This window comes from Mustela lutreola, chromosome 2 (genome assembly GCF_030435805.1).
Source record: "Mustela lutreola isolate mMusLut2 chromosome 2, mMusLut2.pri, whole genome shotgun sequence".
NCBI classification, from domain to species: Eukaryota; Metazoa; Chordata; class Mammalia; order Carnivora; family Mustelidae; genus Mustela; species Mustela lutreola.
The window spans coordinates 212,444,414-212,469,552 of NC_081291.1; the positions used below are offsets into that span (position 1 = coordinate 212,444,414).

The 25,139-nt window shown below is 39.5% G+C and overlaps 1 protein-coding gene across 3 annotated transcripts in view; it reads right to left on the minus strand.

Moving 5' to 3' along the window:
* SCAF4 (SR-related CTD associated factor 4) overlaps nucleotides 1-25,139 on the minus strand; it is a 71,492-nt gene that overhangs the window by 2,493 nt on the left and 43,860 nt on the right. Inside the window, exons 17-20 of one of the 3 annotated variants that reach the window (XM_059164581.1) lie at nucleotides 17,641-17,806; nucleotides 17,467-17,553; nucleotides 17,122-17,313; nucleotides 2,832-3,332 (exon numbers count right to left, since the gene is read on the minus strand). In XM_059164581.1, the coding sequence (XP_059020564.1) occupies nucleotides 2,832-3,332; nucleotides 17,122-17,313; nucleotides 17,467-17,553; nucleotides 17,641-17,806 (946 nt within the window). Of the gene's footprint in view, nucleotides 1-2,007; nucleotides 3,333-17,121; nucleotides 17,314-17,466; nucleotides 17,554-17,640; nucleotides 17,807-25,139 lie in introns of those variants that run through there. The other 2 variants (XM_059164579.1, XM_059164578.1) reach the window with 2 other exon arrangements.

Genomic DNA, 25,139 nt, shown 5'->3' on the forward strand with positions numbered 1-25,139 from the left:
TGGTTTCCCTGGTTAGCTACTTAGCATTTTGATTCAAAAAGTATTTTAAGTTTATTTTAAAAAGTAAATGTTATGGTTTGAGAAAGCCCTTTGATAACTTTTAGTGAAACTGTGAATAGTAAGCCTCAGCTAAGAGTAAATTTATCTACCTGCCAAAATGGCACATATTCCACGTTTCATACACCTACAAACATTTATTTAGTTTATAATAAAAGTAGAGGTTGACACAGTCTGCTTTCAAATTAGCCATTTAAAATACCGTAGCATTTTAAGATGGGACCAAGGAAATGTTTGAATGTGGGTTATGGGTACTTAAGAATTTACGCATCCAATTAGTAAGTTTAGGTGTAGTTCTCCTGTTGTAAATATTTAACTATGTACCCATGAAAAACTACTTTTAAATGAAATGTTAACCTAATTGAGGTTTTGGACTCTGGATTACAGTTATCAATTGGTAATTGTAGAGTATTTCTGATAGGGAAATCAGAAATAAGGTACAGTTCTGATTGATCATAAATATATGCTATACTTTTACCAAATGTAGGATATTGGTTAGGAGAAGAAAAGCCAATTTGGAAAAGGACAATTTTGTAGTGTTCTCAGTTTTAAAATTGGTGATAAAAAGAACAGAAGTGGTTAAAATCACTGTCAGAATTTAGAAACCGTAACGGATTTCACTAATAGACTGCTTGGTGGTATGTGTGTGGGATAAGACTGAAATATAGGGCCTGGCTTGTGAGCCTCAAGTGTGATCATTACCACGTAGTACTTCAGGGGAGGGGTGTTGTCATGTGGAAATAGGATGGTTCCAATACTTAAAATTGGAAATAGGGGTTTTAAGTCTTTGAAATCTGAACACTAAATCAGATGTACTATTTCTTTCCAGAAGCAGTTTCAGTTAGGACTTTTAAACCTCTCAGGTGGGCCAACATCAAACGGAGGACAAGTCTTATAATTCAGGTGCAGATAACAGCCTGATTTTCTCTCATTTTCTCAAGCCAGGAACACATGAACAGTGTCCTAGATACATTCTCCCTGTCGAAACAGAGATCTTGCTGCAAAGCACTATTTAAAAACCAGAGTAATAAAGCAGCTTTACCTGGGGATGAGGGCAAAGAAAAAGCTACCTGCTCAGCACACTAGAACTAGGACAGTTTAAAAGGTAATTTAAGGGAAAAAAGCCTCAACAAGGCCATAAACACTTGGGATTGTGTAACAACAGGTCTCTTCCTTGGCACTGGGGAAAGCAGTTTTATGGAACCGCTTTTCTGTATTATTTTAGATACAGGTTTGATTTGGCTTTGGACGTCTCCTCGTAATAGTTCTTGGATAAACTACATCTACTTTTCTAGTTATCCCAACAATTTTAAGCAAAAGAGAAAATACTTTATATGTTCTTATATGTGACAAAAAGTTCAGTCTACCTCTGCCCAGCAGGGGAGTTTAACAAATGGTAAAGAAAGGCAACAGTCAAGGCTTATAAGGAAACAATAGGTTGCATTTAAGTCCTTAAACATAGAAGACAGAAAGCTTTTAGGTTGCAAATGTTAACCTTGATTTTTTTTTTTTTACCCTTCTGAAAAATTTAATGGGACGGTAAGGAAACGCTCAAACTTACTTCTAGTAAGTAATATCCAGGCAATCAGATAATTCTATAGTACAATCGGGTCTTTGGGATCCAGTTTTTCCCCCAGCAAAATTTCTCTTTTTACAAGTTAATTAGGGCAACATTTACCATAAAGCCAATGGCAAAAAAGAAAACCTTGATTGAACTGAACTAACAAGCTTTTCAGTTAACATGAAAACAACCCTTTAAACCTTATGATTGAAATGTTATAATTCAAAAATAGTACAAATGAAAGTGAGAATAACTACATAAAGATGTCTATTTCCATCAAATAAACAAGTCTAATTTAGACTCCAGTACAGTATTAACAGCTCAAACTTTGATGGTGAACAATCCTTTTCCACCTTAATGCAGTGTAGGAAGAATAGCACACATTAAAGTTTGTTATGAAAATAGAGTTTATTAAAAACATCCCTATTGTTTTGAGGAGCTTTCACCGTTACCTTGTCTTAAATTAAAAAAAAAAAAAATAGAGAGCACTTCTAATTACGATTTGTAAACTTTTTAAAGTCAAAACTTTTAAAAAGTTACAGCAAAAAGGGTAATATTTATTCATATTTTCAGTATTTTTTGTTATTTTGTGGCTATTTTTAAATAGAAGGGAAGCAATCAAATTGCTTACAATTCCCCACCAACTACTGCGGGGCTGCGGTATAGCAGGAGCAATATAATACAGCATCTGTACACCTCAAGCTCTACACTCCGGAAGTGTCACGGTCACATTCCACAAATGCCAGTCTCTAACGAGGAGCCTCTGCTGCTGAGCCAGAATCCTTTTCGGGTTCAACGGATGAGGTAGCCTCAGCAGGTAGCTCTTCAGAAGGTTTTACAACGGCAGACTCAGACTCCCCCTTACCAAGTTCTGAAACAGTGTCTACGGTTCCCACTTGGCTAATGGGAGGTTCAGCGGTTTTGTTACCACCTGCCCTGTCTGTCACCTCGGGCTTCTCCTTTCCTCGGTTTTCTTCCTTATCTCTACGAGACTCTCTATCTCTAGAATCTCTCTCTCTGTCTCGATGCCCACTAGAGCGTCTATTTCTCTCTTCCAAGTCTCTGTGCCTGTCCCGGTCAGGGCTCCTTCTTCCCCACTCTCTCCTTTCACGGTTACTATTATCTCTATCATCATTACGGCTCCCATACCGTTCCCGGTCATTTTCCACCCTATTTCCAAAAGATCTTCTTCCAAACCTCTCTTGGTCTCTACCTGAATTGAACTGCTGCCTGTTATCATTTCTAAACGGCTGTGGTTGTTGCTGTGCAGGCGGTGGCTGCTGCTGCGGCGGCGGCTGCTGCTGCTGCTGCTGCTGCGCGGGTGGAGGCTGCTGGGGCTGCGGCTGCGGCGGTGGGGGCTGCTGCGGCTGGGGTTGCTGCTGCCTTCCATCTCTGTCTTCAGGACCCCCTGGGCCTGGCCCTGGGCCCCCGAGCCCTGGCATTCCGCCAGGCCGAACAAAGGGGCCATGTGGTGGAAAGGGGCCTTTCATTCCATGAGGTGGCGGCATTCCAAAGCCCCCCGGTCCTGGAGGGGGACCTCGGTGCATCATATGCGGCGGCATGGGACGAGGTGGCATCAAAGGGAACCTCTGTAAGTGAGGTGGAGGCATTCCTGGAGGGCGCTGAAGTGGGATCAGGCCAGGTCGGGCACCGAGAAGACCAGTGGATGGTGCCTGGAGCCCAATTACAGGACCAGGTGCAACTCCTTGAGTACCTAAGAGAAAGTAAAAATAAAAATTATGTAAAGCAATGCAGAAGATGGCATTTAATTTTCACCTGTTTCCTGTGGAGCTTCAATCAAAATGAAGTTCAATCCAGAATCTTCCAGTTTTGCGTGGTTTGCCAGCCAAGTCTACCCTGTGAGAAACTCAATGTGAGGGTCTGCCCAGTCACAACCACGGGATGCAGTCTTACAGATACTACATTATATATATATATGCTATGGAGATACTACAGGTCTATATAACCAGTGTACAGGTGATTAGGGTCTCATACTGGTAGAGGTCAAAATCAGCTGGAAAAGGAAATTGCAGTCTACCCATTTTGGAAAGTCTCCTATAGTCTTCACCAGCAGCTGTTTTGGCGAAAATACTTAAAACACTCAAAATACTTAAAACGTTTGAGAAATACAATGTACTAGGCCTAATGAGAAAGCGCTGAACTATCTGAGCCAACTAAAGGCCAGCTCAGGTGTACTTTTAGGAAATTTTACGTTTTAAACAGCTCAGGTGTACTTTTAGGAAATTTTACGTTTTAAAGTCAATACTAGAAACAAATGGGGGTCACGGGCCCAGAAAATCCACTGAAGAGAGAGGGCTCTGATTCCTTGTCGTTAGGATGCCTTACTATATGGTACAGTAATGCTTATAAAGACTGACAGACCAGCGGAGAGTTCATTTTACAGGTTCTTGCTAGGCCCCAGTGATGAAGTATGCTCAAAGTTCAGCCATTCTTCATCTACTCATTCTTCCTAAGGCAACAAGATGGATGAAGTTGGTGCTGTTGACAGCGCTGAGGACTTACTGGTTTTATTTCCCATTTACATGAGGCTTTGCTCATGTTTTGGTGTTAAGTCATACAAATTCAACAATCCATCATTTAGAATGATCTGGCAAGCAGTATGCATGTCTCAGTTCACCACTTAATAACAGAAAGGCATCATCTATTTCTTTGCAAATATCAACATCACAAGGCAAATATACTATATGACCAATGGGAGTTAACTCCTGTTACTGTAACACTAACACTGGAAATTGTTCCAGAGGTTAGAATATGTACTATTTCCTCATGTACCTCATTTGCCTTTGAGCAAATTATGGGTTAGGACTCTTGATCAGCAATGGTTCACAGAAATGTTTGGGTGACACAGGTAAAAAAAACTCAAGAGCAAACCCCATACTTTAAGTATTCCCCACGCCCCCCAACATCAGTTTGAACCACTTCCTTCCTCCAATGTGGTTCTGGCTCAGCAAACATTTAACAAGTACTGCTCCCTCCCAAATTTTTTGTATGAGTTTCTAACTTCAGTTTCTGCTCCTCGCAATATGTGGTCCGATAGAATTCTGTCAGACTTAAGGACTAAACAGAGTAGAACTGAAAATACATATACAGCGATTTATAACTTTCAACATGAAAACTCACCAGCTTTGGTATTTACTTAGACACACCTTCTTTCACATGCTTAAAAAGAAGTATGTTTGGTGAAATATAATCTCACTTAGGAATGACCTTGGACGTGTGCCCCAGAAATGAGATAATACCTGCCTCTTGTTGAGATTAAATGGGATAAAATACACATAGTTAAATATGCTGAAATTACTATATCTATTTTGACAGGTGATAAATATTCTAACATTAAATATTTAACTTCATTAAAATGAGTGCGTTCTTCATTTCTGATTTGGATCTTATTAACCTCTCGTGGTTCCCCAATAGCCACCACAATTTAAAGTCAATCACTTTGGCAGTTGGGAAAAATGTGAACGCAGTGAGCTTCCACATGTCGGGTCTAAAAGTAAAATACTCTAAATACCACAGTAAAAAGGTAGAATTTATGAAATGGACAAACGAGGCAAAGACCTTGTCTCTTCACACACTCTTCAGACTCGCCTTGAAACCCCAATGAACATATACAGAACCTATCCTCCGTTTCAGATCTAAATGAATTCACAATGGCCAACATTATTCCTATCACTTAGTAAACACTGTGGTATGCCCAACAGCAGGGCAACAAAAGCACCTAAGATACGTCCTTTCTCTCACTTTTAAAAGAAATTAGTCCCTACATTTGTGGACCATAACTCAACATAAAATGTATGTACCCAAGTTACTGCCCTTTTCATAGAGATACCACACAGAGATACACTCAAACTACTTTCCCACCAGCCTTTAAAATGACCACTGTTTTACTCTGTTAGAGAGTTCAGTGCGGCACATTAGAGTACCTCTCTTTAAGCTCCAGAGGCCAATGCCAAAATTTTAAATATCACTAGAAAAATGGGAAACGGGTTCAGAGCATCTTATTATAACAAAAGAATCTGGTTCAGATGAATCTTTAAGAGGCAACAGGGACAATGGAAAGGTCCTATTTCCTGGTTTACGTAAGACTGGCTTCCTCAACTACCAAGCTGACAGTGGCCAAAGGATGCAAGGCCACCTCAGCCTTGTACAGAACAGATAAACTGGCAATAATACTCTTTAAAAATATAAACCTGTTTCCAGGAACACATCTCCTTTATAACATGCATTTGAGTAAACAGATTGATTTAATATGGTTAACATTTATAGTAATCATATATTTAAACTTCAACATACAATATTTTTATAAAAGCAAAAATATCGCCTAATTCATTGATTCTGTAGGTGTGGCTGTTTGTATTTGCCTAAAATACTACAAACTCAAATCCCTTCTCTCATTTGTAAATAAGTAGATTTCCATTTAATCCTTCATGGACAAACATTTACATTCCCCTGACAGAATATTCCCATAGTCCTAAATGTTGACCTTCAGGCCACAGAAGTGGTAAAATTATGGATTATTATTCTTTTTTTGCTGTCAACATGTGTTGCTTTTATAATCAAAATTATAGTTAACTAAAAATATACCAGGTGGCATAAACCATTGACAAGCATGCTAGCTGAATTTCATTTTTATTTAGGAAAGCTGACATTATACATACATCAGCAGACAATGTAGTCAGTTAGTCTGGTCTAAAGGGCCTTCAAAGCAATCGTTCATTATGTCATGGAAGGATTTCATGCAATACCACTGACAAGTTTTCTAGTTACAGATTAAAAAAATAATAATTCACATATATTGAACACTTGAGCTTTACATTATTGACTCATTTCAAGTGCTAGAGACATAAAGATAAGTGAAACATTGTCCTTTCCTTCAAACAGGATATAGCCTAAGTAGAAGGAAACATGCCGGCTTTAGGAAGAGATGGCACAAGCTAGGACAGGGGCAAAGGCGGGCCTGCTGACGCTTGTGTGTACGAATCTGAGTGTGAGGCTTAGGGTGTCTGAGCAGGGCCCAACAGCAAGGACATCACCAGTCAGGAGAACTGCAACCGTGTGTCTTCTGACGAGAGAGAAGACAGATCTGCAAGATGAGGTTTATTACTGGAGCAGCAGGCAAGAATCTGTGTGAATACAACTACCATCCAATGGAAAGAGGTTCAGGAGGCCGAGCAGGCTGGCTGGGGCAATTCAGAAGTGTGAGACGCCACAAGAGAAAAGCCGGACTTTGGCTTCAAGTGATGGGGCAATGACCAAGGCATGATTCGCAAAGATGATCCCATGTTCATTTTTTAAAGAGCTTTCTAGCAAGCAGTGTAGAGGAGAGCCAGGAGCGGAAAGACAGCAGAGAGCAGGTGGACTCTTATCCCCAGAATCCAGGGGACAGAAAGAGAGAGACTGAACCCAGATAGGGAGGACAGAGAGGAAGAGCACAGCTCTCTGGTCTGAAGGAGTAGACAGAAGCATCACGCAGTGCAAGAATTTAGGAAGAGAAGCTGTTTTGGGGGAGAGAGAGGACAAATTTCCACTGAGCTAGAGGAGACTGGGTTAGACCTGGTGGGTGTGTGCAGAAGAAACTGGTGTGCATATCTAGAGCTCCTAAGAGAAGTCCCAGTGTCACCCTCAGTTCAGGTGAGGAAAAGGAAGAGTTCAGACCTGAGGAGAGACTACCTTAAAGTCTCCAAAATTTTAATACAGCAGACTTTAATGCAGGAAAAGGGACAGCCCCAAACGTCTATATTCAAATTTGAGAAGTGTTAAGAAAGACACTTGAGTTCAACTCAAAATAACCAAGACTTAACTGTGAATATTCCTGTGAGTCAAAAACCAGACATTTCACAGTTAAAAAGTCAGTCAAGATTAAAGGGGAGGTACACTGCTATCTTAGAGCAAAGCTGTCCAGAATTATGTGACTTAAAGAACAGGTGTTAAAAGGCTAAAGGAGCAGCGAGGAAGAGGAAGCTGGTATCACGGGTGGAATCCAACGTGGACCTTGAAATCCCAGAACATAAACAAGGGACACAAACAGTAACTTTCTGCCCTATAGGCAGCTTTCTGCTAAGGACTGTAGGGGGACAGGGAGGACAAGGAGACACACATAAAATTACTAGAAGTTTGAATGAAGTGCTGAGTGATCCAAATGCATCAGTTAGCTGGATGCTTTGGAAGAGGATGAAAATTCAAGGGGGGTCCTTTAAGGAAAGCAAGGACTTGCTAGGCGAAAAGGGGAGGGAGGAAAAGGATGAGAGGGAAACATCTAGAAAGGCAAGGCAGTTCTACCTCTTTGCCAACAATCTCGTCCATCTTACCAAAACCACCGCTTCTTTCAAGTCCTGGACCTTTCGTTATAAATACCTGTATTACTTCCAAATTCTCATCTGCAAGCACCCCACTCCCCGAGCCCCTTCTCGGAGTAATTGTTGATGTCACGAGGGTTAGGCCCCCACAGTGCCCTTCACTGTCTTTACCTTTCCCTCCTTAACTTGCCTCAGAGTCCATGGTACCCCCTCACCACAGCTGGCTTGGAAAAACCTTGACTCGATGGTTCTGAATGCAACTTCTACCTAATCTGTACCCCGACAGGGCTGGGGGGGGCATCCCACCCCCAAGACGTCAACTGGTCTCATTTTAAGTGGACAATTAAAACCATAAGTGCTTCCTTAATGGGTTAGTGATCCTCATTTTCCTAGTCTGTTTTCATTCTCACTTCCCATGATACCTAATTCACCTGTTCCTCCTTAATTCTGCTTATTCTTAGGAGGCTTTATAACAAATTCAGTGAGATAAAATACACACTGTTTATAATTCACTTACATACAAGTGTTTCTAACTCAATGGTTTGTAGTATATTCAGAGCTGGAAAACTGTCACAATCAACTTCAGGATATTTTCATCACCTCAAAAAACCCACTCTTACCACCCCCATTTCTGGTGCCCCACCCCCTGCCCCCTGGCAACCGCATACTCCAGTTTGTGTCTCTATAGATTTGCCTATTCTGGACATTTTCTATAAATGGAATCAAACAATATGCGATCCTCTGGGACTGGCTCCTTTCACTTAGTTTATCTTGTTAAGATTCATCTATCTTGTAGCATGTTTAAGGGCTTCATTTTTTAAAAAATTACCAAGTACTATTCCACTATATGGTTTATAATGGAAACCATTATAATGAAAACCATATATTGTATATATGTACCGGGGTTTATCATGAAAAAAATAAAGGTCGTTGGAAGACTTTTTCATTACCTACCTACCACCACATCTACCGATTTACCTGTATCCGTATTACTCCTGAGAACATTATGCTCCAAGGGCTAAGCTCTTTATTTGAACCCTGAACCCATGCATGTCCTCAGCAAACACCTCTTCTTTCTTCTACCAAAAACTTCCCCTCTGCTGATTTTCCAATAAAGATGCTTTAGTTTCATCCACCTTTTAGAAATTTAAAAAAAAAAAAAAAAAAAAAAAAAAAAAAAAAAAAGCCTTCCATTTCCTTGCATCTCCTTCTAACCATCACCCCATTTCACTGTTCCTCTAGGTAACACATATCCTCAGTGATGTCCAGAATGACTGCACCCATTCCTTCAGCTCATTCTCTCCTGACCCTTCGTAATTGGGCTTTTTGGATCCATCATTCCAAGAAAACCACATTTCTAAGGTTATCCAGGAGCCTTCATTTTGCTAAATCCAGGCAGCAACCTTCAGTGTCCTTCCCAGACCCAGCAACACAACCGACAGTTGATCCCTCCCGCCTTCCTAGTAACTGTCCTTGGCTTCCAGAATACCCACTCTACTTTGCCTGCTAGCCCATTGGCTGCACCTTCCCTAACCTCTGCTGAACAGAACAGTACAGAACAGTGGTTAAAACCACAGGTGTTGGGAGCAATGCTAGCTTCAGCTCTGAACCCACCGCTTGCAGCTGTTGACTTGGCCAGGCTACTTCCTTCCTTTTTACGCTTCAGCCTCCTTATCTATAAAATGGGGTAACTGCACCTACCGCTTAGGGCTATAAGGCTCAAATGACTGATACATACAAACTCCTCAGAAGAGTTCCTGGCATACAGAACTGTGTCTGCCTTAGTTCTCAGTACCGTATTCTTAAGCACTAGGTACTAAGTATTTCCTGGGCTCATCCCTCTAGGTCTCTACATGCCCTCAAGTCCTCTCACAGGCTCCTGTGGCCTTGCCGATGTGTTTGCAGACGATGCCTGAAATCACATCTCGAGACATTATTCACCAAGTTGTTTACTTACCATCTGCACGTCAATTTCAAAGTTAAAATACCCACCATTTTACCTTGATATCCTCTCTGCGAACCCACTCCTCCTCGACATACGTTCACCTCAGGAACAGAAATCATACCCTACTGAGTGCTCAGGTCAGAGACTCGTTCCTGACTCCCTCCTCTCACATCTCGTATTCAATAAGGCAACAAGGAAGCCCTCTATTCAAAATCAATTCTGGGTCCAACCAATTCATTTCCTTCACTACCACCCCCGATGCAAGTGGTCAGCCTGCATCTCATCGACTGCAACAGCATCTGGTGTCTTCTTTCCACTCTGAACAACTCCTGTAGTCTGCTTTCTCTGAAACAGCTGTTACCTTTATAAAACACACATCGGATTAGGACCACAACATTCCCCATTGCGCTCATAAGCAGGCCCTTGACAGCCTTCTCTGAACTGAGAGCCTGCTGCTCTTTCCTTTGTTCACCCGCTCCAGCCACACTAGTGTGCTGGAGTCCCTCAAATAAGCCATATTCATTCTCAATCCTAGCCTCCTTTTGGCCTTCTACATGAAATGTCTTTTCTCTAGGTCTATGCCTCTTCCCCACCATTTCTCTATATATTACCTTCTTAGATGCCCTCCTCAGCTGTCCCATTTAAAAGGAGCACATCGCTGGAGCGCCTGGGTGGCTCAGCGGGTTAAAGCCTCTGCCTTCAGCTCAGGTCATGATCTCACGGTCCCGAGATCGAGCCCCGCATCAGGCTCTCTGCTCAGCAGGGAGCCTGCTTCCTCCTCTCTCTGCCTACTTGTGATCTATCTAATAAATAAAATCTTAAAATAAAAGAGCACATCGCATGTGACACTCTTCCAATGCCTAAGTGTTCTCTACTTCACTCTTCACAGGATTAACTCCATGTGAAACTATTACTTTTATCAGAATAGAAGTTCTACAAAGACGGGCTTTTGTCTTGTTCATTCAGGTATCTCTAGTATCCAGAAGGGTGCCTGGCACACTGTAAGTACTGAAGAAATACATGTTGAATGTACGAATGAATGGTGGTGGCAGAGTCGTGATGACCAAATTCATCAGCAGATGAATTCTCTCTTGGGGTGCAAGAGAGAAGCTCTAAGTCCAGGTTTCTCCCCCAGGGTACAGAATATCTTTCCGCTGTTCACCTACAAAGATCTGAAATTTATTTTCAGAAAGGCTGCAATTTTCTTTCACAACCTCCTTTTCTGTTCCTAGTTGTGGTTCCACCTTTTTTGATCTGATCCCAATAAAATGAATGTCACTGTGGCATTTGCATGAATCTAGAATGAAACTTTCCACACAAGAAAAAAAATTATCAACCACCCACCAATACCACCAATCCCTAGGTTTGATAAAAAATTATCAACCTCCCACCAATACCAAAAATCCCTAGGCATGTGCATGTGTATATATATAATTTTTTAAAAAAATCACTAAATGTCTTTTTTTCATTCCAAACCTTCAGAAAATGGGAATACTGGCACAACCCACATATGTCTTTCTTTTGCTCAGATTTACCATTTAGTAACATTTACAGCGCAACTATTTTGAAAACACTCCCAGGCAATTCTTATAGCAGTTACTATGTTGGGAGCTGAGGAGAACAAAAGAGTAAGGAGCTAGTTTTCAAAGAAAGAGAAAACACATTTTAGACAGCATTATACCAGTATCAAATCGTGCCTAGAATGTTAACAAGAGATCTTTAAGAGAAATCGGAGTTTTCAGTAATACATAATGCAGGTGTACCGAGAGGGGGATCTATTTTTAGTATAGGGGTACATTATGTTTTGATAAAGTCCAATACATGAAAACCAGAATTTCAAATGAAGAGAAATCAGATTATCTAAAAGTGAATGCATGGCTTTTTGCAAAATAATGTACAATAGGCTCTGGTCCATGTCCCATAGTTCATTTATAGTCACTTTCTAGAATTTGCACACAAATTGCTCTTTTAGTATAACTGGCAAAGCAAAACAGCTCTGACTTGGAGTTAAGAGTTGCAACGTTCAATGTTAGCTGGAAAAAAATCTTACCTGCAATTCTTCATAGCAACATCACTGTCTACTAAAATCAGTTCAGAGCCCAGAGTATATGCCCCTCCCATCTTCCTCAAACCCAAAGTGATGTATGTCCGAAGATTTAAATTTAAGAGTCACCCGTTAGGCCCTTTAGGCTGGAGTTCTACAGCCCAGGAAGCACAGAGGGACATGGAGACAAAGTGATAAACAGCTTTCAGATTTTTGTACAAGACCTTCCCTGTTATGTTTCATTCAAGTACTTCACCTACTGAGAAAATACCGTGTATTCATGCATCAACTCATATCCAAGGCAAGTATTTGTTGTGGATTAATAGCTATTAAGCATCTGCTGTATCCACTGAACAATGTTATATACTAAACCCAAGGTAGGGGACCAGAATGTGGGAACCATTTCTACTATGTAACACTAGTGAAATAATTACCAATGTAATATTTAGAGTACCAATTCCAGTATTTTAAAGCTTTCAAAGAGAACACATTATAGGATAAAGTCAACAGGCTTTTTGGGGGTACCAAATCAAACACCTCATAGATCCCTCTAGCTTGTAATTTAAAATAACCAAATATAGCAAAGTTCACAGTAAGAAAAAAACCATTAAAACATAAAAGTTGTATTAAAAATTAAATATTATCATAAAAAAATGACTCTAGGATTTCTTCAGGTTTTCTTTGAACGTTATTCACACTAGATTGGTGCTCTAATGTTCTAATTTAAATGTTAAAAATTACTAATATAAAAATAATTAAAATTCTGGGCAGAGAAATCCAAGCTAAGTGAAATCACATAAACCAAATATGAATTTTAAAGTAATCACTGAATGTGATGGTAAAACTATTCATCTTCTAGGCAGTTTTAAGGATCTTAACAATTGCATGAAAGCAAACACAGTTATTTATGTATATAATTCACAAACCAAGTCTGTACACTTAATTTCTTGAAGCATCCAAATTTGGGAACATCAACTCAAATACTTATTGAGTTTATGCAGGGATGTGTAGAAACCAAGTATGAAGGGCATCATACCACTGTCTAGCAATTCAGCCTGGAGGCCACCAATATGTGACTTCTGCTTTAGATCTTTGGTAACCAAAATTATCAGTAAGTAGGAAGCAATCTTAGAAATACCCATTTCTTACTTACAAATTTCACCATCATCTATAGCAGTGTGACAAAACTAGGGAGAATTTGCATATTAGCAATTAATTAAAGTAAATGTATCTGACAAGAGAAAAGGCTTTAATTTTCCACCAAAGGAAAGAGTTCAAGTTAGCGTAATTTTTCCTTGAAAAGATATTTTGGATATACTGGTAACACAGTAGAGATATGTAACACAAACAAACATTTTTTTTGTGTATTTTTTTTATTGTCTGGAACACCAAAGTAACCCAAATTTCACATTTACAATGAACTTTTTAATAAAAAATATGCTATACATATTAAGGGATACATGTTATACAAGTTTTTGAAAAGTAAACACATACACTTAATACAGTAAAGAGAATAGACTGTATTGCTATCATTAATATTCCCTTTCACCTAAATGATCAACCACCTCTACCAATAGCTTTTATGAAACCACCGTCCTAACTAGCTATTTTGGGGTGTGAGGTACGAAGAATGGATTTCTTTAAAATTAAGTGATAATGAATTATTACTGTGCATCATATAACTTCATATTTTCAGAATGTCACTAAAATAATATAATCAGAATCTCTACAAGATGGAGATTTAGTTCTCTACAAATTTGGTAGTGTGGGGTACCTAAGCCCAACTCAAGAAACAGGTAGTTAGTTACCACTTCCAAACTAACACCCACACTTAAATTTGATCACTCAGAAAATTCTTTAAGCCAATCCTTGCAGCACTGCACTGCCTCCTCTCCGTATAATCAGGCCTTACTACTGAATTTTGGGAGATGTGATGAACAGTTGTTTGGCCCATGCTATTTTAAAAATACTATTGCCATGTTTCAGATATTAAGATCCAAGAACTCAGTTAAGTCCCAAGGATAAGTTCAGCTTCCCTTGTAAGAAAACTACCTGTGTATCATTAATGAGACTATACATGTATCATATTATGCTATTTCAACGAAATACCACTATGGCCAACTCTTTCCCTCAGTAGGCCAAGTGATGGAACTTGAAAATGTGTGAACTTATGACCCAGTCTAATCCACCAGGAAAATATGAGGCAACTGTGTCAAAGTGCATTTTTTTCTAAAAAGCCTGTTTCCTTTGCCAACAAACAGAACAGTTCAAAACTAACTATAGCTAAAGTAATATAATTTTAGAATTACAAAGTAGAGATCTTGTCTAGGTATTTTAAGTATCTCCTAGGACACTCCTTACCTGTAATAAGCCCCCACCATTCACAGATGGCCTACCCTGTGGCAGGCCCCACATGTCAGTCGTTTTATATACACAAGCCCATTGAATCACCACAACGCCTGGTGTGTCATTTTTATTCCTCCCCCACCTTTTTTTAAAAACAACAACAACAAAAAACAAAACAGATGAAGAAACTGGAGTTTCATATCACCTTAGAGGCTTAAAGTTTCCTGGTACAGCACAGCATTTCTTTTTATTATAAGAGAAAACATTAGAGCACCAAGAAGAAAGTTGAAAGCATCTTAGTTCTAATATTCTACTACTTGGGTCAACATCAACAATATCCCAACCTAATTAGCAACCCTTCAGGGCTACAGTATTACATGTGATTACTGCATTTCTTTATCAGAATGATGGAACTATGATTCCTCTTTTGGATGAATTCTCCTTTATTTGCATATGTGACCTTTCTCTTAAAGGCCAAAATTTATAGGATATTCTGTTCAAGATTTCTAATTGATGGAACATGAAAGGCTTTCTTTCTCTTAACTGGAACTAAACTACTGCATTTCAGTTAAAAGTACTTATTTTAAGAAAACAGTTTTCATTTTTATGTTATTTCACATTTTGATCTTTCCAGATTTGGAACAGCCTTCAATTTTTTTTTTTATTATTTTTTTAAGATTTTATTTATTTATTTGACAGAGAGAAATCACAAGTAGTCAGAGAGGCAGGCAGAGAGAGAGAGGGAAGCAGGCTCCCTGCTGAGCAGAGAGCCCGATGCGGGACTCGATCCCAGGACCCCGAGATCATGACCTGAGCCGAAGGCAGCGGCTTAACCCACTGAGCCACCCAGGCGCCCCTAGCCTTCAATTTCTTAATTTTGTTTGGAAAGTTACAAAGATCATCATCAGAGGTAAAGTATAAACAGCCCTACCTTGAAAAACCATCCACTTAATCAAATCCTCAAGTAACAAATGTCCCTCTCTCATGGAGTTTCTATTCTAGTATGTATTTGGGAGGGAGAAGAAGGGAAAAGACATACAAAGGCGTGTCAGGCAATGATAAATGCTGAAAAATGTAATTATTTTTCTAGCATTGCCTAACTTACTAAGTTTGTTTTTCAAGCTCACCAACTTTTGATCTGTGCTTTAGTTTGTTTCACACGTTGGATGCAGAGTTTAAATTAGGCACCTCAGTAGTGATAAGATAAAGGGCAGAGTCTTCAAGACCTTAATGTTAAATCAGAGGCAGTCTACTTAGTCTTCAAGGTTGTTTGAAAGTAGTGGTTATTAAACTCTTGGGGATGAAGAAAGCTTTCATTTAGTGGATTTACTAACGCCAGAAAAAAAGCACAAATGCATGTCACTTTGTAAATAGTCTCAGGTGGCCTAATATCCACGGATGCTAGTCTCGGAAATTTCATTACAAAGAGAATTCACAGTCAGTGTGAGGTGGAGGAAAGGGGTAGATCCGAAAATACTATCCAACTCAGATTCTGTGATTCTTATGCAACCATCTTATTACAAATATGAAAAATAAAATGCATAACAAAACTGAGATCCAAAGATTTTAAGGCATCCTGGCTCCCAGAACAATGTTCCTTCTACTACATGATTTTCATTATGGTGTAGACCTTGTAAGCAACTTCCTCATTAAACAAACTATTTGCCATCATTATGATGACTATTGCTGCATTACTGGTGACAAAATTTTAATCCTAAATGCTCTTTTACCATTACCCAGTATGTATACTAAAGGAGTTGAAAAATCAAGTTTATTTTCAGACTAAGCTCAGTCTTAGAGAAGGCAGAAGACAGCATGCTATTTGAAAACAAATTGATTTTTATTATAAATGTAGTATATGCACCAAGTAAAAAGTTCCAACAGCACTGAAAGGTGTAGGTGAAAAGTAAAAAAACTAATGTTTTTTTACTTTTGTAAAAAAGTAAACTAATGTTCCACAGGCCTACATTTCAAAGGCACCTAAGGTGCTCTCTCCTTAAAAAAAAAACTATGAGTATGAAAGCTCATATGTGCGCATACATTTACTTCTGAAAAATGCAATGGGGTTATAGGACTACGATGTTATAATACTAAGGAGGAATTAACTACCCATTAGGAGAATCAAGTGTTAATTATACTTGGCAAAACCAAGACACAACAATGTATTAATTTAGAAGATGGTCACTATAACAAGTATATGAAATAATCATTTATAACTCAAGCAAGCAAGGGTAAATAAAGCCTCTTAAAGATGGAAACAATCTAAATCATACTTCCCTTGATTGCAGTAGTAAAACTGTGGGTAAAGGGTACAACAGATAAACTAGCCAGAGGAAACTGAGGGGTGAGAAGACACTGTCCCAGGCTGTGCAACTGTCACTCAGACAATAAAGCCATTTTATTACAATGTATGAAAGGTAATTTCTTTGATAGCCAACAGAGATGATCACAGCCCAGGATTTTATAAAAACTGGTCCAGACAGGAAAAAATTCCGGGTTGTCAAAATGCTATCTCTTACAACGCTGGATGTCTGGCGTTACATCAGTCACGGACTCTGTACCAATTCCGTCTCACAGAGATTAGTTAACCTTCCTACACCACATTACAATGTACAAATCCACACTTTCATTCAGGACAACAAACATGATTTCATCTTTGAGGTTTGTCTCTTGGGCTACTCTTGGTAAAGACCAAGTGTACATATTTAAAAGGAAGATCTTCCTCAAAGAAAAGTACGAGTCTCAGAAAACATTTCACCAAAATTAGCATTGTTTAAAAAAAAAAAAAAAAAAGTAAGACACCTAACTTGGGTGGGGCAAAAAAAAACTAATGATAAAAAAATTAACTTACCAAGAAGTGAAACAGGCTGGGTTACAGGAGGGGTGGGCAGATTCGTGGGTGCAGCAGGTGGCACGGCAGAGCCATACATTTTCACACTGTCACCAGACTCGGCATTTCCTCTAGCCCCAGACACCACTGTTGGAATGGGATTTCCAATAGATAAGTCTTTTGTAGTGTCTTCATTTATACCAGCGATAGTAGCTAAGGAATATAATTACATCAACATGTGAAGCTGAATAATTATCTCCCCAGTCAACATTCTTTTGCCATACTATAGACCCTATTACTGGTCCATTCTCCCTCCTACTCCCAACTCCAAGAGGACGAGTGAACACAAAGGAAAAACATGCTTACAGTTTGGGATGCTTATTGGAGGAGTGTGAGGAGGAGGAATGGACACTGGTGGAGTTATAGGAGGTGGGGGTCCAGGAGGAAGAAAACCTAGAATAAGAAAAATAATGTCAACTTACGTTGTGTCACCTTACTTTGGGCTCTAAAAAGAATGTCTTTTTAAACAACTCAGTGTACCTGGTGGTAAATGCATCGGATTAAATCCTGGGCGCAAAAATGGTGGAGGAGGTGGTGGAGGAGGAACACCAGGACCAAAACCCGGAGGGGGAATGCCCAAGGGAGGCGTGAAAGTGGGTGGCTGGAGAGCACCAACTACAGGAGGACCCGGCTGATGTGGTGGGACCTAAAAACAAAGAAAGAAGAATGAAGCCACATATCTAGCCACCTTCCCATCCATATAGTTAAGTAGAGATGAAGAAAAGATCTTGTTGAAAAAGCTATTTCTAAACTTATGCTTATTGTGTGAACAAATTTACCTAATGACAGGTGGTAATTAGTACCTACTATAAACAACACTTCAAATTTTTGTTCACTACTCTATGACAGCAAATTCACATTTTGTCTCACGAGTATCTATTAGTGTTCTGATAGAATATGACATGTTCCATCGATAGGTAAGCGTGAGAAATACAAGTCTAAGAAAAGATACCTGGTAATTTACAGGGATTAAGATCCCAGGTTCTGGAGTCAAACTGCCTGTCCCCTCTCCACTTCTAACTAGCTCTATGATCCCGAGTAAGCTATTTACAATCTCTAGACATCAGTTTACTTATCTGTAAAATGAAAAAATGCCAACCTCACATAGTTAAGGGGATTAAAGAGGTAATACATGTTTAAGAGCTAGTGCCTGTCACTTTACAATACACCCAACAAATGTTAGCTATTATTTAAAAAAAAAAGTATGAACAACTTTAACAGATTAGTCAGGTTTCTTTAAATGAGTGGTGATATACACTGCCTCTTTTTTGTTTTGTTTTCTTTCTTTCTTTATTTTATTTTCAGTGTAACAGTATTCATTGTTTTGCACCACACCCAGTACTCCATGCAATTAGTGCCCTCCTTAATACTACTTTGGGTAATCCCATTTGGTTTCTGTTTTTTGTTTTTTTTTAAATTTATTTTTTATTTTCAGCATAACAGTATTCATTATTTTTGCACCACACCCAGTGCTCCATGCAATCCGTGCCCTCTCTAATACCCACCACCTGGTACCCCGACCTCCCACCCCCTACCCCTTCAAAACCCTCAGGTTGTTTTTCAGAGTCCATAGTCTCTCATGGTTCACCTCCCCTTCCAATTTCCCTCAACTCCCTTCTCCTCTCTAACTCCCCTTGTCCTCCATGCTATTTGTTATGCTCCACAAATAAGTGAAACCATATGATAATTGACTTTCTCTGCTTGACTTATTTCACTCAGCATAATCTCTTCCAGTCCCGTCTATGTTGCTACAAAAGTTGGGTATTCATCCTTTCTGATGGAGGCATAATACTCCATAGTGTATTTGGACCACATCTTCCTTATCCATTCGTCCATTGAAGGGCATCTTGGTTCTTTATACAGTTTGGTGATCGTGGCCATTGCTGCTATAAACATTGAGGTACAGCTGGCCCTTCTTTTCACGACATCTGTATCTTTGGGGTAAATACCCAAGAGTGCAATGGCAGGGTCATAGGGAAGTTCTATTTTTAATTTCTTGAAGAATCTCCACACTGTCCTCCAAAGTGGCTGCACCAACTTGCATTCCCACCAACAGTGTAAGAGGGTTCCCCTTTCTCCACATCCTCTCCAACACATGTTGTTTCCTGTCTTGCTAATTTTGGCCATTCTAACTGGTGTAAGGTGTTATCTCAATGTGGTTTTAATTTGAATCTCCCTGAGGGCTAGTGATGATGAACATTTTTTCATGTGTCTGATAGCCATTTGTATGACTTCACTGGAGAAGTGTCTGTCCATATCTTCTGCCCATTTTTTGATATGATTGTCTGTTTTGTGTGTGTTGAGTTTGAGGAGCTCATTATAGATCCTGGATATCAACCTTTTGTCTGTACTGTCATTTGCAAATATCTTCTCCCATTCCGTAGGTTGCCTCTTTGTTTTCCTGTTTCCTTTGCTTTGATGAAGTCCCAAAAGTTCATCTTCGTTTTCTGACTCTTATTTTAGAACCTGTGCTGGATGTGCATATCCAAAAAACCAGCTAAAGAGTTTGCCAATTTAACCCATGTACAAAATATCACAGCTAAGTATGTATCAAAGCATGTAATGTTCTCCTTAGGGAGGGAAAATAAAAAGGCTAGGTACTTGAAGGGAGGAGCAAGATGGCAGAGGAGTAGGAAATCTAAATTCTGTCTGGTCCCAGGAATTCAGCTAAATAGTTACCAAACCATTCTGAATACCTACAGACTCAACAGGAGATCAAAGGAAAGAATACCAGCAATTCTATGAACAGAAAAGCAATTACTTTCTGGAAGGCAGGATGTGTGGAGAAGTGAATCCAAGGCGACATTTGGGAAGAAAAGACCATGGGGGTGGGGGGATGAAGCCTCTGTCAACCAGCTACTGGCAAGTGACAGAAGAGTGGAGCATAAAATTGGAACTTTTAGAAGTCTGCTCCACTGAGGGATGTTGCTCCAGTGGCTAAGGGGTTGGAGGGGTGGGAGGGATGGAACCCTCGCTGGGATCATGTAGTCCAGGACCCTGAGGGTCACAGAAAGAGCGGGGGTGCCTGAGTGTGGCAGAGCCCCTAAGTATTGAAGTGGGGAAGCAGCTGCAGAGATGGACCTAAGAAGGGGGCTCTCAGCTCAGGGTTCCCATAAACCATGATCTGATGCACAGTCTGGCTACTGCTCTTCGAGCAGGGACCCAACAAGTGGGGAGACTCCCCTTCCTTCCCCAGGAAGAGCGGCATGGGAGCACACTGCAGGAATCTGATGGGTTTAGAAACCCTAAATGGGGTCATATGCCAGAGACAGAAATGCTGAATCACAAGCCTGGTCAAAGGAGTGGGGCCCCGAGCCCTTGGCTCCTTTGGGGCCAGAGACTGGGAGGCCGTCATTTGCATTCTCATCCTCCAAAGCTATATGGAAAGCTTTCAGGGAACAAAAGCTACTGAGAGCAAACAGGAGTAGATTACTTAGCTAGGCCCCTCAGCCTCAAGCAAAGACACTTAAGAATCACTGCAACAGGCCCCTCCCCCAGAAGATCAGCAAAAATATCCAGCCAAGACCAAGTTTATCGATCAATGAAAACTAAAACTCCAGCACTAGGGGAATACAGCATATAGAATCATGGTTCCCCCCCCGCCCATGATTCTTTAGTCTTTCAAATTAATTTTTAAAATTTTATTGTTAAAAATTTTTTCTTCTTTTTCAACCAACACCTTATCAATTCCTTTTTAAGAATTTTTTAGTTTTCGGGCGCCTGGGTGGCTCAGTGGGTTAGCCGCTGCCTTCGGCTCAGGTCATGATCTCAGGGTCCTGGGATCGAGTCCCGCATCGGGCACTCTGCTCGGCAGGGAGCCCGCTTCCTTCTCTCTCTGCCTGCCTCTCTGCCTACTTTCTCTCTCTCTCTGTCAAATAAATAAATAAATAAAATCTTTAAAAAAAAAAAAAAAAGAATTTTTTAGTTTTCACTTTTACTGTCCTATTCTATCCCTTCATTGTATTTAACCTTATTTTTGGTATATATGAAAGTTTTTTCTTTCTTTAAAATTTTGGGATACAGTTTCTTCCAACAGACCAAAATACACTCTAAATGTAGTGTATGGCTTTGTTCTAGTCTCCTGCCTGATCACATTCTCTTTCTTTAAAAAAAAAATTTTTTTTAAAAAACCAATTTCTTACGAATTCCTTTTTTTAAATCTTTTTAAATTTTCATCTTTACAATCATATTCTGTCCCTTCATTGTATTTACCCTTATTTTTGTATATATATAAATTCCTCTTTCTTTAAAATTTTGGGAGGTAGTTTCTCCTAAAAGACCAAAATACACCCAAATTCTAGAGTGTGGCTCTGGTCCATTCACCAGCCTGATGATATTCTTTTTTTTTTTTAAACTGGGCAGTTTCTTTTCTTTCTTTCTTTTTCTTTTTTTTAAAAGATTTTATTTATTTATCTGACAGAGAGAGAGATCACAGGCAGGCAAAGAGGCAGGCACAGAGAGAGGAGGAAGCAGGCTCTCTGCAGAGCAGAGAGCATGATGTGGGGCTCAATCTCAGGACCCCGGGATTATGACCTGAGCCGAGGCAGAGGCTTTAACCCACTGAGCCACCCAGGTGCCCCCAGCCTGATCCTAATTTTCTTTTTTAAAAATTCCCTTTTCTTTTCGTTGCCACCCACGCTCCCGCCCCCGATTTTGGGCCTCTTCTGATTTGTTTAGTGTATATTTTTTCTAGGGTCACTGTTACACTTTTTGCATTTTCTTCTCTCATTCATCTGTTCTTCTCTGGACAAAATGGAAAAACTTACCTCAAAAAAAGAACAAGAGACAGTACTGACTGCCACAGACCAAATAAGAAGTGGGAACTACAATTCAGAATGACAATTATAAAGATACTAGCTGGGCTTGAAAAAAGCATAGCAAATACTAGAGAATCCCTTTCTGGAGAAATAAGAAAACTAAAATCTACCAAATCGAAATCCAAAGGCTATTAATGATGTGTAATCAAAAAAGGAGGCTCTAACTGCTAAGATAAATGAGGCAGAAGAATTAGTGATATAAAAGACTAAACGATGGAGAATAAAGTTGAGAAAAAGATAAATGGCTACTGGATCACAAGGGGAGAATCTGAGAGATAAATAATACCGTAAGATTAAACAATATTAGAATAACTGGGATCCCAGAAGAAGAAAGAGAGAGAGGGGAAGAGGGTAGGCATCAGAATCCAGGAGACACAGAGAATCCCCCACCAAAACAGGTCAACACCCCGACATCTAATAGTAAAATTTACAAGTCTCAGAGACAAAGAGAAAATCAAAAGTAGCTCAGCAGAAGATGTCTGTAACCAACAATGGTAGAAACATTAGATTGGCAGCAGACCTATACACAGAGACCCGGTAAGCCAGAAAGGACTGGCATGATATATTCAGAGTCCTAAACAAGAAAAACATGCAGCCAAAAACACTATATCCAGCTAGGCTGTCACTGAAAATCGAAGGAGAGATAAAAAGCCTCCTCAACAAACAAAAACTAAAAGAACTTGCAAATACTAAACCAACCCTACAGTAAATACTGGAAGGGAACTTCTAAGCAAAGAGAGAGCCTAAAAGTAAGATAGACCAGAAAGGAACAGAGACAATATACACTAAAAGTCACCTTACAGGCAATACAATGGCACTAAATTCATACCTTTCAACAGGTACCATGAACGTGAATGAGCTAAATGCCCCAATCAAAAGAAACAGTGTTAGACTGGATAAAACAAGACCTGGCAATATGCTGTCTGCCAGAGACTCATTTTAGACCCAAAGACACCTCCAGATTTAAAGTGAGGGGGTGGGAAGCCATTTACCATGTTAATGGACATCAAAAGAAAGCTGAGGTGGCAATCCTTGTATTAGATGAATTAGATTTTAAATCAAAGAGCATAATAAAGAGATGAAAAAGAACACTATGTCATAATTAAAGGGTCTATCAACAAGAAGATCTAAAAATTTTAAATATCTATGCCCTTAACAAGGGAGCAGCCAATTATAAAACCCAACTAATAACAGAATCAAAAAAACACATCAACAATAATACAATAATAGTAGGGGACTTTAACACCCCCCCCCCACTGAAATGGACAGATCATCCAAGCAGAAGATCAACAAGAAAATAAATGTTTTATTTTTATTTATTTTTAAAAGATTTTATTTCTTTATTTGACAAACAGATCACAAGTAGGCAGAGAGGCAGGCAGGAAACAGGCTCCCTGCTGAGCAGAGAGCCTGATGCGGGGGCTCAATCCCAGGACCCTGGGATCATGGCCCGAGCCAAAGGCAGAGGTTTAACCCACTGAACTACCCAGGTGCCCCGGAAATAAATGTTATAAATGATACACTGGACAAGATGGATTTCTGATATATTCAGAACATTCCACTCCCAAAGGAAGAGAATAAACATTTTTCTCTTGTGCACGTGGAACATTCTCCAGAATAGATCATATACTGGGTCACAAATCAGGTCTCAATTGGTACCAAAAGACTGGAATCATTCCCTGCATATTCTAAGGCCACAATACTTTGAAACTAGAGCTCAATTACAAGAGAAAAGGTGGAAAGAACTCAAATACATGGACGCTAATGAGCATCCTACTAAAGAATGAATGGGTCAACCAGGAAATTAAGAAAGAATTAAAAAAAAAAAAACAAAAAACAAAAAACAAGGAAACAAATGAAAGTGGAAACACAACTGTTCAAAATCTTTGGGAGGCAGCAAAGGTGGTCCTAAGAGGAAAGTATATAGTAATACAAACCTTACTCAAGAAACAAGGTCTCAAATACACAACAAACCCTACACCTAAAGGAGCCGGAGAAAGAACAGCAAGTAAAGCGTAAAACCAACAGGAGAAATAAAAAAGACGAGAGCAGAAATCAATGAAATAGAAACCAAAGTAACAGTAGAACAGATTGACAAAACTAGGAGGTGGTTCTTTAAAAGAATTAGGAAGATTGATAAACTGCTGGCCAGACTTATCAAAAACAAAAGACAAAAGACCCAAATTAATAAAATCATGAATGAAAGAGGAGATCACAACCAACACGGAAGAAATACAAACAATTATAAGAACATGTAATGAGCAACTAATGCCAACAAATTAGACAATCTGGAAGAAATGAATACATTCCTAGAGATATATAAACTACCAAAACTGAACCAGGAAGAAATAGAAAACCTGAACAGACCCATAACCAATAAGGAGATTGAAGCAGTCATCAAAAATCTCAATAAACAAGAGCCCAGGGCCAGATGGCTTCCCAGGGGAATTCTACCAAACATTTATAGAAGAATTAATACCTATTCTCCCAAAACTGTTCCAAAATATAGAAATGGAAGGACGACTTCCAAACTAATGAGGCCAACAAAACACTGAACCCAAAACCAAAAAAGACCCTATCAAAAAGGAGAATTACAGACAATATCCCTGATGAATATGGATGCAAAAATTCTCACCAAAATACTAGCCAACAGGACCCAACAGTACATTAAAAGGATAAGTCACCACAACAAAGTGGGATTTTTTTCCTGGGCTACAAGGTTGGTTCAACATTCACGGCAATCAATTAATGTGATACAATACATTATAAAATAAAAAGAACCATATGATACTCTCAGTAGATGCAGAAAAAGCATTTGACAAAGTACAGCATCCTCTTATCAAAACTCTTCACAGTGTAGGGAGAGGGTACATACCTCAATATCATAAAAGCCATCTATGAAAAATCCTCAGCAAGTATCATTCTCATTGGGGAAAAACTGAGCTTTTCCCCTAAGTCAGGAACACAGCAAGGATGTCCACCATCACCACTGCTATTCAACATAGTACGAGAAGTCCTAGCCTAGGCAATCAGACAACAAAAAGAAATAAAAGGCATCCTAACAGGCAAAGATGAAGTCAAACTCTCACTCTTTGCTGATGATATACTTTATGCGAAAAACCCAAAAGACTCCACCGCAAAACTGCTAGAACTCATACAGGA